This window comes from Castanea sativa, chromosome 11 (assembly GCF_040712315.1).
Source record: "Castanea sativa cultivar Marrone di Chiusa Pesio chromosome 11, ASM4071231v1".
Classification (NCBI taxonomy): domain Eukaryota; kingdom Viridiplantae; phylum Streptophyta; class Magnoliopsida; order Fagales; family Fagaceae; genus Castanea; species Castanea sativa.
This window is the reverse complement of record NC_134023.1, coordinates 36,832,256-36,847,404: the sequence shown is the minus strand read 5'-3', so window position 1 is coordinate 36,847,404 and position 15,149 is coordinate 36,832,256. Positions and strand designations below refer to the sequence as shown.

The 15,149-nt window shown below is 35.5% G+C and overlaps 1 protein-coding gene across 1 annotated transcript; it reads right to left on the bottom strand.

Annotated features, from left to right (window-relative positions):
* Positions 1-2,491: 2,491 nt before the first annotated feature.
* Positions 2,492-12,250, bottom strand: LOC142615352 (nuclear pore complex protein NUP1). Its single transcript, XM_075788102.1, has 9 exons — positions 11,803-12,250; positions 10,859-10,926; positions 9,374-9,489; positions 8,370-8,568; positions 7,923-8,225; positions 7,696-7,785; positions 6,853-7,605; positions 6,059-6,606; positions 2,492-4,545 (listed from the first exon to the last, which is right to left on the bottom strand). Exons 1-9 carry the CDS (start codon positions 12,122-12,124, stop codon positions 2,910-2,912), a joined length of 4,035 nt encoding a protein of 1,344 aa, XP_075644217.1. The 5' UTR covers positions 12,125-12,250; the 3' UTR covers positions 2,492-2,909.
* Between the last annotated feature and the right edge of the window lie 2,899 nt (positions 12,251-15,149).

Here is a 15,149-nt window from a genome sequence, read left to right as displayed (position 1 = left end):
GATGTAATTTAGAAAGAGTAATTCTCCAATGTTTAGCACCTTTTAAGTTATTAAAAAAACTATGAGATATCAGTTGAATTATAAAGTTATTTATATTTTATTTGTTTAGGTATAGTTTTCTAAAACCTTAGCTTTTTTTTCACTATAATTGCAACCAAATTTCAAATTTCAATAAATAAGTAGGTTAGTTTTTAGGAAATAAATAAATAATTTCCTATATCCAGACTTACGAAAAGCAATAGAAATAGGTGGGGATGACAATTTGGCCCCATGCGGGTTTTCCTTGCCCCACAAAGGTGGTGGGGCGAAAATGGGGCAAGATTTTAGCCCCACCCCATAGGGTGGGGCAAGGATAGGTTTAGACTTTTTAGACCCAACCCTCCCCGTCCTGTTCCATCCCTACCTCGCTCTGCATTGATAAGAGTTAAATTGTAAATTTTTCATACCTTAAAATCCTACTATTTAAACAAACATGTCTTCAGCTTATTTTATTCTACCCAATAAAGCTTTCTGCTTCTTTTTTTCTTAACAAGGTTGGAAATAAGGTACTAATTTTAACATTTTCTTGTCTTTATTATAAACAAATGTATATACTATTGAATCATTGATTTTATATTATGAGATTTTTGTTTTTGTTGTGATATTGTCTTGTTAAACACTTTAATAATATTTATTCAATTTTTGCTAAAAATCACTTTAATTTGATGGGATAAATTTATTTGTAATTTTAAATATATTTTTATTAACGAAATAGGTTTTATTAAAAAAAAATTTACTAGTTGCAGGCAAATTAACAAGGAGTAAAGTTTTACAAAGGGGAGCAGGACTTTGTGGGGCCCTAAGAGGTGGGGATGGGGCAAAAAAAATTTCTTTGTCATGCGGGGTGAGACGGAAATGAGATAAAACAAAACAATGCGGAGCAGGAGCAAAAACCTCATCCTTCGGACCCACCTCACCCCATTGCCATTCCCAGAAATAGGTATGCTCCTAATACATAAGAACTAGATGAGAAGTTTGGCTTACATGTGCTCTACTCTAAGTCATCATTATCAATAGGTATGTTAACTTTCAATCAGAGTGGCCTAAATATGTTGTACAAATCAGCAAACCGATAAAATATATTATTACCGCTCTCCATCTGGCTCTAAATTCTAGCTTGTTTTTGGTCCATCCTACCATTATAACTCATCTTGGCCATTCCAACTTATATTTATATTTCGGCCTGATTAACCTTTTTTTTTTCTTTTTTTCTTTTTTTGGAGGGAGAGGCCCGATTAACCTACTTGTTAAGTATTTTTGCAATTTCATATTTTTTACTCTTTTTTTTTTTCTGAGCAATTTTATAGATCTTAATGACGATGGTGTGCTTCATTTCTTTTTAACTATTGACAATGGCACTTGAAGAATTTTATTATTTGATTTTAAAAACGAAATGCTACATACTATCTATATATTGCTATATTTAAATATGCTTATTATAAAAAAAGAATGTAATTATAAATACAATCTAATATTTATTAAAAAATCATATATATATATATATATATATTATAAATATTAAAAAAATAGATGTTATAAAAAAATTATTTAATTAATATTTCAATTTTAATTTCATTTGAAAATATAAGAACTATTTGGTCTTAATTCTATACTTGAATCAATTATTGTAGAGAACACACCCAATATCATATGTTGATAATATGTTTGTGTATGCAAGTAGTGAACACTACACTTTTGTTTAAATAAACCCACCATTATTGGTTGATTGTAAAGTTGCGTGTGAGAATATGTGTTTCCATAATATTCTTCACCCTTGAATAGAAATGTTATTACTATTATTAAGTCTAGTTTCAGAGTCCGTTTGGAAACTAATATTATTTTTACTGAAAATATTGTAGATAAAATTAAAAGGTAATTAAAATAATATAGTGAAATCTATGAATTGCACCAAAAAATACAATAAAACTTATAAATAATAACAAAAATAAACTAAATAGTAAAAAAAAAAAAAAAAATTTAAGCCAATCCCAAAAGCAACCTCCATCACATCACTTATTCTCGTAAAGGTAGCACTGAGTGCTTGAATATTGATATCAAAATTTTCATCCCCATAAACATGATTTAATGTATCGCATATAATTTTTTTTTTCCTTACATCCTTCAACCAAAAATAAAAAACCCAAACATTCTCTCTATAGTTGAATTGAGCACATCTTTTTTCAAATTTAATCCACCTTTCCCTGCCACCAAGAGCATTTTAGAACGATCATTCCGTTTGTGCAGTTCCCTTTTAAAGTACAAGCTGTTATAACTCCCATTATACTTAAAGACATATACATAGTAACCAAAATTATTTTCTGCCTATTAACACCAATCCTTGCAGGCTTCCAGCAGAGATTATTAACACAAAGGCTTCACATTTCGAGCCGGGATACATTTTTCAAATCTAAATAAGCGCAGAAAATTCTTAACTTTCTTAATCGAGAGCAACTTTCTTTCCTTAAACAGATTCATGCCCTTTTCTTTTTATGTTACAAAATAACAGTACACATAACACCATCACTGGCACAGTTGCCCAACCTCAAATTCTATGAACGACTACTACTAGTACAGCACAAATGTTCTTTAGATTTGCTACAGACTGATACAAAATTGTCAAAACTTATGACCGCACTGCAACCATGGAAGACACGAAAAAAATGTAAAGGAGAATGAGAATCATCAGATTTTGAGCCCTAACAGGCTTCATTCACCTTTGTCAGCACCAATCAATTCCAGGTGACCAACAGATACAGCAATCTCCCGCTATTGATATCTAACCATTATAATTATTTATCCATCAATTGCAACTGTCGCCTCTGACAACGATCCCAATTTGTCCGTAATGGTTGATATAATGATTGGTATATTTACTTTCTCCGCGTCTTGTTGCGACTAACTTTGACAATTTTTCGATTAGCCTTATCACCGCCACCAGCACCCACTGAGAAGCTCCCTCCTAAACTATTTGAAGCCAGAAATGGAGATTGGTTCTGTGGGGTGGCTGAATTCTGTGGGGCTCCAAACTGAAAGAGATTTCCTGCTGATGGAGTTGACCCAAACACAAAGCCAGACTGAGGAGGTGTGACAGTAGCTTGGCCAAATACTGGAATGGTGGGCATGGAAGCTTGAATGGTATCCTCTGCCATGCTGTCTTCCATATTCATTTGATCATTATTGCTCAAGGAAGATGGATTAATTGTGAAGGGGTTAGGGTTACCAAACACAGGCTGTGATGTGGGAGTAGCCATGGCCGAAGTAAATGAGAAAGTGGGACCAGATGATGCAACAATGGATGATCCAAATGCAACAGGTGCGCTGCTAGGAGCAGCAGCAGAACCTGTAGATGCCACAAATGGAAACCTAGTTGAGGGAGATGCACCAGATGCCGCAAAGGGAAATCCAGTTGAGGATGTTGTAGAAACAGCAACAGAAGATGATGTAGATGATAATGGGAAGGAAAACCCAGTTGAGGGTGATGTTGTAGCAGCAACAGAAGCAGTAGATGCTGCAACGGACGACCCAATTGATGAAGATGAAGAGTTGAATGTTGAACTTGAACCAAATATTAAAGACTTTGAGGGCTGCCAAGAACCAAACAAGCTTGATGTAGTACTACCTATGGCATTATTAGAGTTGGCATCTGCTGAAGAAGTGGCAAGTCCAAAAGCAGCTCCTGAATTAAAAGGCTTATCAGCAGGAGTTGACACAGCAAATGATGAACTCCCAGAAGAAAGAGCTGTATTTCCAGCCAATCCAAACGATGGGGATGGTGCAGATGAACTGAATTGAATGGGAATGCTGTTGGTAAAAGCTGCAACCCCAGTCCCAGAAGGGGATGCCTGTGCACCAAGCGCAGATCCACTACCAGCACTGAAAAGGGTAGAACCCTGAGACTGACTATTAGCAGCAGAAGACGTGGCTGCAGCACTAAATCCAAAAATGCTACTTCCTGTTCTTGCATTTGTGGCAGATGCACCAACAAAAAGATTGCCGCTGAGATTGCCAAAGCTTGACTCAGGCCTTGTCTTGGCAGCTTCTGATTCTATTCCAGAAGTAGCCGTTACTGGTGCTTCCACAACTGGAGATCCAAATTTAAAAATAGGTGCTGATGCAGCTGAGGTAGAGAGACTGGTGCTGCTGGTAATGGATGCGGCAAAGGCACTGGTGGTTGTAGTGCTGCTGCCGCTGCTACCAGTGGAAGTAAGGGTAAAGGTAGAGCTATTTGATGAATTTTGGATGGGAACATTATTAAAAAGAAGAGGTGGAATGGTTGAAGGGAAAGATGGGGTTGAAGAAAGAGACCCATTATTGAAAATAGAATTATTGGCAGTGGCGTTGACACCAATACTTGCAGTAGGTGTTGATGTTGATGCAGCAGATGAAAATGCAGTTTCTGGTGTCCTAAAAGTGAATCCAGCATTTGAATTGTTCTTATTATCAGCTTTTTCCAATTCAGGTACTTTAGGCATAGACTCAGTTGCTCCAGCCACAAAAGTTGAAAAGCTGCAGATAAAAAGAATACAAATTTAAGAAAGAAATTCACAAAGATCAATTACTCAACGAAAGATGACTAGGTCTAAATCTAAGAAACCAAACATTACATTTTGAACATTAGGCTTTAACTTAAAAGTGAAATAAATAAAACGCCCTTAGACTGCCTAAACTTTGATGCTGTTGCAATAACACCCCACTCTATTTTTTTACCAAATTAGTACATAGACTTTGGTATTGTAGCAAATAGACCTCTTCTGTCTATACATGAAGGGTAGTAGTGCATTTTACCCAAGTGAAATTGATGAATGCACATAAAAAGACCTCACAATACAAAAGCATGTTGCAGAACTGTTGAAGTATATCAGAAAAATTTAAGTACATCAATTATCAGTGGACAGAGGAACAAAAAGTAAATAATGTGTCTTGTATGCCATAAGTTCCAAAAAATAGTATAATTCCATCATAGAAATGCAGTCTTCACAAATTCAAAAGTAAGTCATAGCACTGATGACGTGATCATGACTATCAATACATATTAATTATCACAGAAGAAAAACAAAAAGACCATGTAACGCATTTTATATCCCTTCAATTCCAAAGGTCATTACAACTCAACTTCTCTAAAAAATTATTGCTCCACATACAAACAGGTGTCTGCTACAACTCCATCTCCATATAATCTAAACAATTAATATTACAACTTTTTTCCCCTGAATTGGTAAGTTAGACATGCACTCAGGTTCTAAAACACATAACTTGAGTTGAGCGCATTGACAGACCACTCCCATTTTTTAATTATCAAACATACAATTGTCTCTTTTTTTGATAGGTAAGAAAAAAAAATTTATTGAGGAAAGACAACTTCATTAAAAGGATGAAGTAGCCAAAAAAATATATGTACAAACAACAAAGGAAAAAAATTTAAATTCCACGGCCATTCCATTCTATAGCCTGTGTCCTGTTCTATAACTGCGGCATCTTTTTGTTTCTTTTTTTGTGCAAATACAGACTTACTACTGAACTCAAGAATTGAACATGGATTTGACAGGTTCTATTTCCAGATTCAGAGCCATATCTCACTTGCTCAAACGTTCAAGAACCATAGGGAAATTATCACCTTAATTTCCCTGCAATTCAAAGTTATGGCAGAATTCTTAACTATCCCTGGGGAGGCAAACATGTGATACGTTCAACATTACTTATTATATCCAGGCTACAGATGTTATGTGCCAAAATGGGTCAAAGCTAGACCTAGATCTCAAAAGTCCTTGCATATACATATTAACTAAAATTTCAACTTGTTCCCCTCAGACGGTGGAAGAACTATAATTTACATTTGTGTATCATTTTCCATCCTTGAATTAAGAGTATCCCTCCACTACTGTTCCAATATGTTCCTCTAATAGAACCCCCTTTTTATCCAAAACAACAAACATACAAAATCATTCAAATATATTTCAAACAAAATAACCACTCCTTCAGTAAGTTCCTATATATTTAGTAACAATAAATATACACTAACCTGCTAGAGCTCTCTGGTTTGGGGTCCGAACTAACACCAAATTTATGTCCGGCCGATTCACTACCTAAAGATGAGGAGGCCAATGTAAACTGTGGCATCTTTTTATCAGCACTTGAAGCAGTAACAAAGCTAGCAACTGCAGAAGCAGTATTTGGCTCCTTGTTTGAAGCAAGTTTATCTCCAAAGCTATATACGGGAGGTGCAACATTTGATTGCTTTGGTGATGCAGATTTATCATATTTTACGGATGACTGTATCGATATCATTGCAGGAGGGACAGCATCGTTGGTAGAGTTGGCCTTTGGAAAGGCAAAGCCAATGCTCTTTTCAGCAACCACAGGCCCATCAGAAGTTACATCAGTTTTTTGGTTCAATGCAGAACTTTCAGGGGGCTTAAATCCTGATAGAGATGGAGGCTTCTCCTGTGTTACCACTTCGGCAAAATTGGTCTTCCTCTCCGCCACAACAACATCATCCTTTTCTCTCTCTTCAACCAATGAAGTGGGAGCTGCCCCGTTAGAATAGTCATCATCCAGCTCCAAAAAATCCTAAAGAAGAGATCCATAGAATAAAATTTATTTGATGATTTTTTAAGTGGAATATCAAACACCTCTTTGGAGAGTGTAAGCTAACCTATAAAATTTTATAATTTTATGTGTTACATAATCATGACCATAAATAAAAATAAGCAGCAATTAATATCAAATAGGATGGAAGAAGAAGCAAGTTGACCAAGGCATTTATCAAACGCTTCTGACACAGACTAAAATAGACATGAGAAAATAAACACATACCTCCTGTGCAGTCATACGGAAAGTTCGCCTCTTTTGTGGAGGATAGTTGAATGAATTAATCACCGCAGAATCTGCAAATTTAATGCTTGGTAAGGTGTCATTGTTTGGAGCTTTAGAATCTACACCATTCACTACAGAAACTGATATGTCACTAGAAGAAACAAGCTTCAATGGGCCATTTTCTTCCACTTTGTTTTGCTTCTGCTGAGTAATTTCCACAGCATCAGGTAACAAGGTATCAAGCGAACTATCCAACTTGTTATTCTCCGATAAATTCTCCAGAAGTTTTGGTGATTCTACAGTCTCCAGGCTTCTAAGAGCCTTTCCACGTAACATAGATGGTGACAATTTAGAGGGTGAGCTATCCCTCATAGATGCTAGCTTGAACTCAGATGATTTCTCTTTTGGTGAAACCAGCTTTTCAAGTTGCTGCAATATTTTAGAAGCCATCTCACTAGACTTGGAGGAAACAACGGGAAAACTTGTACCCGGCATGCTGTTATCTCCATTCTCTGCTGACTTCTTCATCAAATGATCCTTAGATTCACCCAGTAAAGGTGGCTTTTGTGTCAAAAAGGAAGGGCGTTGAGAAGAACCAGGACTGGCTCCAGTTCCAGCGATAGGAAGGGGACTACCAGAAACTGGGACACTCAAGCCTCTCGAAGAGAGAAGACTAGGCTTTTGACGAATTCTACGTATAGGACCAACAGATCCTATATCATTATCTAAGACTGAACTTCTTCGTTTTAAAGCCTGCAAAGGAAAGAAACATAATCAATGATTTAATCAGGGTGGTGAATGAAAACATAGAGGATAGCATCTGATGGTCTGCAGAATTTATACCCCTTGTTTAGATCCAGAAACTTTATTCTGCTCCCATGCAGCCTGAGATGATGATGATGGCCCATCATAAGCAACAATGGGCCCAACACCCTAGAAAATGATCAAATGACATAAGAACTTCCTTTTTTTTCTTTCTTTTTCTTTTTCTGAGAAAAAATTATATAAGAACTTAACTCTAGAAAAAACAATGATATTCTAACGGACGCTATTTTCAATAGTAGGAATACCTTGATGGTAGAGGTTGGGTTAACTCTGGAATATGGCGTCCGAGCCATGCTATATATTGCAGATTTTCCTCGAGATCTAGGTGTCATAAAACCGTTTTCAGGATACCCAGCATGACCAGAGGACCGCAAAACAAGTGGCATAATGGGTGACTTTTGCAGAAAAGGCCCACTGCTTATCACGGTTGAATCTTCCCTCAAAGCTTGACTACGAATACCTAGCATTGATGGGGATACTTTTGAAGGCTTAGAACCCATGTAAGCTTTTGCAAGCTCTGCAGGTGAAGCAACATCCTCATCAAGGACCTGAAGACATTTTTTAACCATTACATGTGAAATAAGTGCATGCAATACGTTAATTTTATTACATGATAAGAACATCATGCACAACCACCCAAAAGCATTTTAAATTATGTAAACCATAAAAAGAATACAAGCTATTTTTCTTACACTTGAGTTAATGACAGGAGTTGAAATGAGGTGGCTCCCAATCCCATTTTCTAAAGTTTGTGCTTTTGAAAGTTCCTCCCTTCCGACATTAGACCCTACCGGCTCTGATGGAATCACTTCAGACTTTTTCTCTTCATCCCCAATATTGATATCAAGAGTTCTTGCATGCAACAAGGTTGTCAAACGATCAATCTCAGATCTGCAGAGTAGTTGAATTATGTTCAGCATCAAAGGAAGTCATGACTCAAAATAAAACAGAAAGAAAAACAAAAGCATCACCATGATGTCAAACAAATATTAACTGCCACAGATATATATATATATATATATATAGAGAGAGAGAGAGAGAGAGAGAGAGACTAGTTCAGTTGGAACAGTAGAACCTGAAGTCATTACTGCTACTGCATTCAGATAAACAAACATGAAGACAAGTGTGATCCAAATTAGCAAAGTAAAAACAACCTCTGATGACATCCCATGCTTACTGAATTTCAAAGTTCTCACAGAAGGAAAAATAACAAAAGGGGGTAATAATTCTGCATCAAAGATGGCATCAGACTTAAATGGGCATCAAAGAAACATTAACTGCCACAGATCTAATTATGACAGAGACTGGTTTAATTGAAACAGCAGAATCTGAAGTCATTTCTGCTACTGCATGTGGACAAACAAATATGGAGACAAGTGCAAACCAAATTGACAAAACAACTCCTGATAACATTCCATGCTTATGGAACTTCAAAGTTCTCACAAAGGGAAAAATAACAAAAATGGGTAATAGAATTCAGATCAAAGATGGCATCAGACTTGGACAAGGCACCAAAAAAATTCAACAATTTTAATCTCTCATTTTTTTTGCTAGAAAATGCATAGATAGAATGCATAAAGTATACAAAAAATAATTAGATATAAAGTACTCATGGTGCAAGGTTCCATAAATTACAAAACAGGAAGTATTTTCAGTAAGAGGTTGATGAGTGACATTTTAATGTTACAAAGACTACCTGGTAAAGGTCTTCTGCTTTAAAATTTGCTCAAGCTCCGTGAAGCCACCTTTGTCCGAACTACTACTTGAGTTGTCAACTCGATCAATGGCTCCTTGTTGCACTCCAGGAGAATCCTTTGCAGGCAAATTTGCAACAACACAAAAAAAAAATGAATAAAAAAGCAGCACACCATATCAATGGAATCATTCTGATAATATTTTATTCTTAATGAATCAATCCATCAGCTAGATACATACAGCCAATGAGATACAACATATAATAATTCCATAGAACATGTTCAAACAACCTAAAGGATATGAGATGTGTAGTGTCTACACATTGTTCCATTTACAAATAGAGCTCACAGAATCAATTTGAAACAGAAATACAGAAACCAGTCAACATTGAGGTAAACCATTAAATAATTCACCAAGAGACTAATAAAAATTAATTTTACCACTGGCTGCTTGTTTGTATTAAAAAAAATAAAGGAAACAGAAGAAAGAGCTTCACTATCAGAATTTAGAAAGCATTTAAATTCTAGCACCTAACACATGTATTAACAGAAGGCTTGTGAGTGAGGTACCCTTACACGTGCCATGATTTTTTTAAATATGAAATCTCTATTGGAAAAGAAAAGTATACTAAACAAAGAGACAAGTACTACCTACTACACCAGCTAAGACAATAAACAGTGATCGTTTGCCCTCAATAGCAGAACTTCTAACATTGCTGCTAACCATTGGATCTCTGCCAGAACTAGTCAAAAAGAAACTCAGCTGTATCCATTCAATTTATCAGTAGACACTTAGCATCTTACATATTTCTCTTTAGTTTGGAAACAGTAACATCTAAACAATCTTATATTTCTACCTATTATGTAGCTCAAGTTTCTTCTTCCAGATCAAGCTTTTTTACATGCAGGAAAGTTGACTATAACAGAATTCAGAATTGTGCCCTCTTTCTGAAAACATTTAAGCACGCTACTTCATGCCAAAATTTCTTTGTTCACTAAATCTACCCTCTATTTTAGCCCCTCACAAGTTCATTACATCGGATGCATACAAGACTGTTTGTAAAAGCAGTGATTCAGTTACAGGATTAAGTCTTCTGGTCTTAGTGAAACATAAATGAACCTCGCTCTGCAAATAAAATTTCACAGCCAGACCCCCCATTCTAATTTCTAAGGCATTCCACAATGAAGAGGACAGTTCACACTTGAATGCACACTGGACCTATGCGCAACAAGATGGGAGGTAACACTTCTACCACATAATGCCTTAAAAAACTATAAGGACATAATTTGATCCTAGGCCTATGGTGTAGTGCCTAGAGACTTCGCCAACTAGACTAACTAACACTTTAGCCATGTAGATTAATTGATAAAATAATTTTACGTCGAAATAAAACTAAGAAAATTAAGAATACCATTTAAGTGACAGGTCACAAGAACAGAAACCTGTACACATGCAAGAGGTAACATAAAAAAGCATTACAACTTACAATGTCAACTGCTTCATGGTACTTATCCCTTGCTTCCGGGTTCTTATCATTTAATTCCTGGTTTGCTTCTGGTCATATATTAAAATTTATATCATATGAGCTCGTGATTATTAAAACTAATTCAAATTTCATCACAATAAAGGTAAAGCAAAACAACTCATATGGTAATCGCAAAATTAAGCTTATGAAAAGCTATTACAAAAAACAGAAGAAAAATGATAATAGCTAGTCCTTAGAAGCTTAAAGTCTCCATGAAAAATTCAAATATATGTTCATCTTGTGTAAGAGAGAAAATTCTAGCAATATGCAGCATGCAAAATTACAGATTCTATTAAAATAATTAATAACAAAAATTATAGGAAACAGTGAGAGGTTTATTTCACATAAACAAGGTTTTTCCTATAGAATCTACCCCAACCCATTATGTGATGATTCATAAAATCGTCTACGTGCATATTCAACAACATGGATCATTAAATTATTTAAACAAGTCAAGTACAGGTAAATGGGTATTTGGAGGTAAACATAAATTTCCACTAATACATTGCATAATTGAATCACAAAAATTGACTTCCAACGAACCAATTGAAAAATTAAATCATTTCCAACTTCCATAATTTCAAGTTCTTCTAACTCAATACCACACATATTGCCACAAGTTCACTATTCAGATAGCCAAATTTAAGCAATTCCATTACTTCTGAATGCAAGTTTGTTCGAAATCCACAAATTTTTGGTTCACGAACAAAACCCTAACAAAACGTAAATTGCAGAATTTTGCCCTAGAAGTAGCTCCAATACAAATTAAGCTACTTCCACACCTAAATCTTGCAAAATATCAAACCCTAAATAAACGTTCCGTAATGAAAAAACAAACAGATACTATTTCCGCAAAGCAATACGATATAATTGGTTTTCGCATGCAAAATATCAAGAACACGAACCTGAATTTGACGGCGGCGGCGGCGGCGGCGGCGTAGGAGGAGGAGCGAGGCGTTTGCTGAAGAATGAGGAGAACAATCGGTGGGCGCTAGAGGCGATGAGGCGCTGAGCAGGATCGACGAGGCGGGAGAGCCAACCGTTGTTGTTGTTGGTGGCCACGACGGCGGCGGCGAGGCTAGGGGTTCTGATAGCGGTTCGAGGGCGATCGTACGGCGTCGTTTGGGTAGCTCGTCGGAACGGACGCTTCCGGAACTTGCCGCCGGTGCCAAATCCTCCTTCCGACGATACGGCGGCGTAGGGCTTCTCTTCCCGCGCCGTCTCCATGAGAGAGAAAGAGAGAGAGGGAGAGGTCTTAGGGTTTCAAAATTTTGAAGAACAGAGGTTGAGAAGAGAGAGAAAGTGAGCAAAGTGCAAATTAGGGTTTTTAATGGACAGAGAGAGAAAGAAAAAAAAAATGAAAGATACTCTAAAGAGAGAGAGAGAGAGTTACTCTATTAAATTATTTCGAAAATAAAAACTATATATATATATATATATTTTTCTTTTTCTTTTTCTTTTTCTTGCGGCTATTGGTTTTTTTTTTTTTTTATGGTTTAGGACAAGGCTAATGTGACACGTTCTGTTTTTTGAAATACAATTCTTTTATGACCATACACTTTGTTAAGGATTGATAATACGTGTATAAGTGTGATTGGTAAAATATTATTTTCACATTAAGTATTTTTGTTCATTATTTTTAGTCACATATGTTAGGGCTATATGTAAAATTTGTGACAGAATTATGAATCGATGGTTTTAATTTAAATGCGATGATTGGTAAACCATTACTTTCAAGTGAGTCGTTATGATTCAGAGTGACACTTATTATTGTAAAAAAAATTTGTGACTGAATCATAAAAGATTGATGATTTTAAATTTTTTATTTGAATATGTGTGATGATTTGGGTTTTTTTTTTTTGTTATTGATGTGATTATTTATGAATAGACAGGCTGGTTGGTAATTCTATATATTGTTATTTATGAAAGGTAATTATTGTATTCATTATTTTTTTTTTATATATAAGAAGGTAATTATTGCATTCATAAATTTATTTGGAGATATTGTGTGGACTTTTATCTAAAATGACATATGTTGTCCTTAGAAAATAAAAGTGACATATGCAAATGGCCCAAAAAGTAGGATATGCTGAGTGTCTGATGCCATATAGGCTCCAAAAAGGTAAAAGAAGGGCGCCCAGAAAGTGACAAGTACACAAGCTGAATTGAAGCAGAAGCAGTGGAGAAATAGACAAAACTAGAGAGTGCTCATAAAATCAGGTCATCCCACTTCCACATTGTCAGTGCATCCCCTCATTCTCAATTTGTCAGACTAGATAACATCTATCCACAAGTTTTTAAAGGCATCTTCCTAACATTACTAAAATGGATGTGATACAACTTTGTTTTAATGTGGTAAATTTTGAATAATGAAAAAAAAATAATGGATTCATACAAACGTAATAGATAGTCAATCACAATATACCACGTAAAATTGTTGTAGGACTAGAATTAGTCAATTGTTAGAGTTACCAAGTATTTCATACACGCGAAGAATGTGAGGTAACTAGAGAACTTATCTAAACTCCACGCTTGTTTCACTAATCCAGTTTTATAATAATTGTTTGACTCCTTTTTATTACTTAAAAAAAAGTTCTTATGTTCTTTTTTTTAATAGGGAATCTTAGCATATGAGAAGGAATAAGATCGCTTAACTTAGTCATTTGCCGGATTAACAAGCTTATGAATTAAGCAAGTTTGTTGGACGAGTACATTCACAATTAACGAGTTGTCCCATATTAAGGGAAAGTGTATATAGATTCTTACCATAACTAAAATAACTCCTCCTGATGCCAACTTTAGGACCCCATTCAAAATATGTCTCAAATTTAGAGGATAATTAGCTTTATTAGAAAGAAAAATATAGGTGGGTGTGCGCATTCTCTCATGCCTTCAAGCAAATCCCTAAAATTGTAAACCAATAAAAATACCACCTAATTGAAAATCTTAAACGGTTTCACACCAAGAAAAAAAAGGTTGTGTGAGTGTGTTGAAATCATCATTGACAATCAATTTTCTCTAATGGCTCAAGGTTTCAATTTTGCTAAACTTGTCTCTAACATGTACAATATATTGTCAACATTAGTCACTTAATCTCCCACATAATCGAACACCAAACAATCCCTTTCTTTCTCTCTAGCACCAAAATCAAATTAGATTTAAGCTTTTAAACTAAAACTCAATTCTTAAGAAAATCATAAATTTTCATATCTTTTAGTTGAATTTTACACTTGAACTATGAAATTTGATTCTTCATATGAAATTAGTCTTAGTTTGATTAGTATTAATTATGTATTTTTTTATAAAAATTAAGTATTGGGTAGGTTGAGATTATTTGGTAATTTTATTATTAAGTGATCATTTTATTATTCTATTTTGAAACTACACTTTTTCAAAGTAAATAGTAGATGAATTTAATTTTTTTTTTTTGGAAAAAATATCACTATTTGTGTTGCATTAGACCATACAACCATCTGGTTGAACTTAATAAGGGAACCTAACGTAAAAAACCTAATTTTAACATTTGTTTAACCATTCCAATATGGTGGTGATGCACAAATCCTCTCTAACCCAAATTTTGAATGGTATTGGTTTGGGTAGGGCCGTCCAGTGAGTTAGGTGAACCTACTAAACCGACCCGATCCGCCCTACCTGAAGCCCAACGGGTAGGCCTAAATGGTATGGCTAGCCGAATTCGAATCCTTAGCTATCAAAAACCAAAAATTCAGTTTGGGTGACACGTTAAGGAATTTGAAACCCGTAGAAACCGACCTGATCATTCATAAATTTAAAAGGAAAACATTTTGGGTATTACCCATTTTCACGCTTAAGACTTGAAGATTGAAGCATATTCATTCTCTCTCTCTCTCTCTCTCACACACACACACACACGAACACACACGCCCTAACCCTAGCCTCTGTCTTATTGCCATCGTCAACAAATTTCCCCTAATACCACCATCTTGGGTTGAGTTTCGCTTAAACCCCACTCTCTTGATCTGCTTGAAATGGCTTTGATCTTTTGCAATTTGATGGTGGATGTACTAATCTTGTGATGGATGCGGTGATGGTGGGAGGAAGGAGTGGTGGTGGTGGTGCTAGTTGAGTCATATTTCTTGTCTTTCTCTCTCTTTCTTTCAATCTCAGATTTGGGTTTATGATATTTTTTGTGCTATTTGGTTTCATTCTCAAAAGCTAGATCTGGGTCTCCTCTTTCTCTCTCTTTCTTTCAATTTCAGATATGGGTTTGTGG

Excerpts from the sequence above, each read along its gene's own strand:
- LOC142615352 (XM_075788102.1), bottom strand. The coding sequence starts at position 12,124 with ATGGAGACGGCGCGGGAAGAGAAGCCCTACGCCGCCGTATCGTCGGAA. Across the intron at positions 9,490-10,858 it reads ACCATGAAGCAGTTGACATT|GATTCTCCTGGAGTGCAACA; the intron begins GTAAGTTGTAAT and ends TTGCCTGCAAAG. Across the intron at positions 7,786-7,922 it reads ACCCAACCTCTACCATCAAG|GGTGTTGGGCCCATTGTTGC; the intron begins GTATTCCTACTA and ends ATCATTTTCTAG.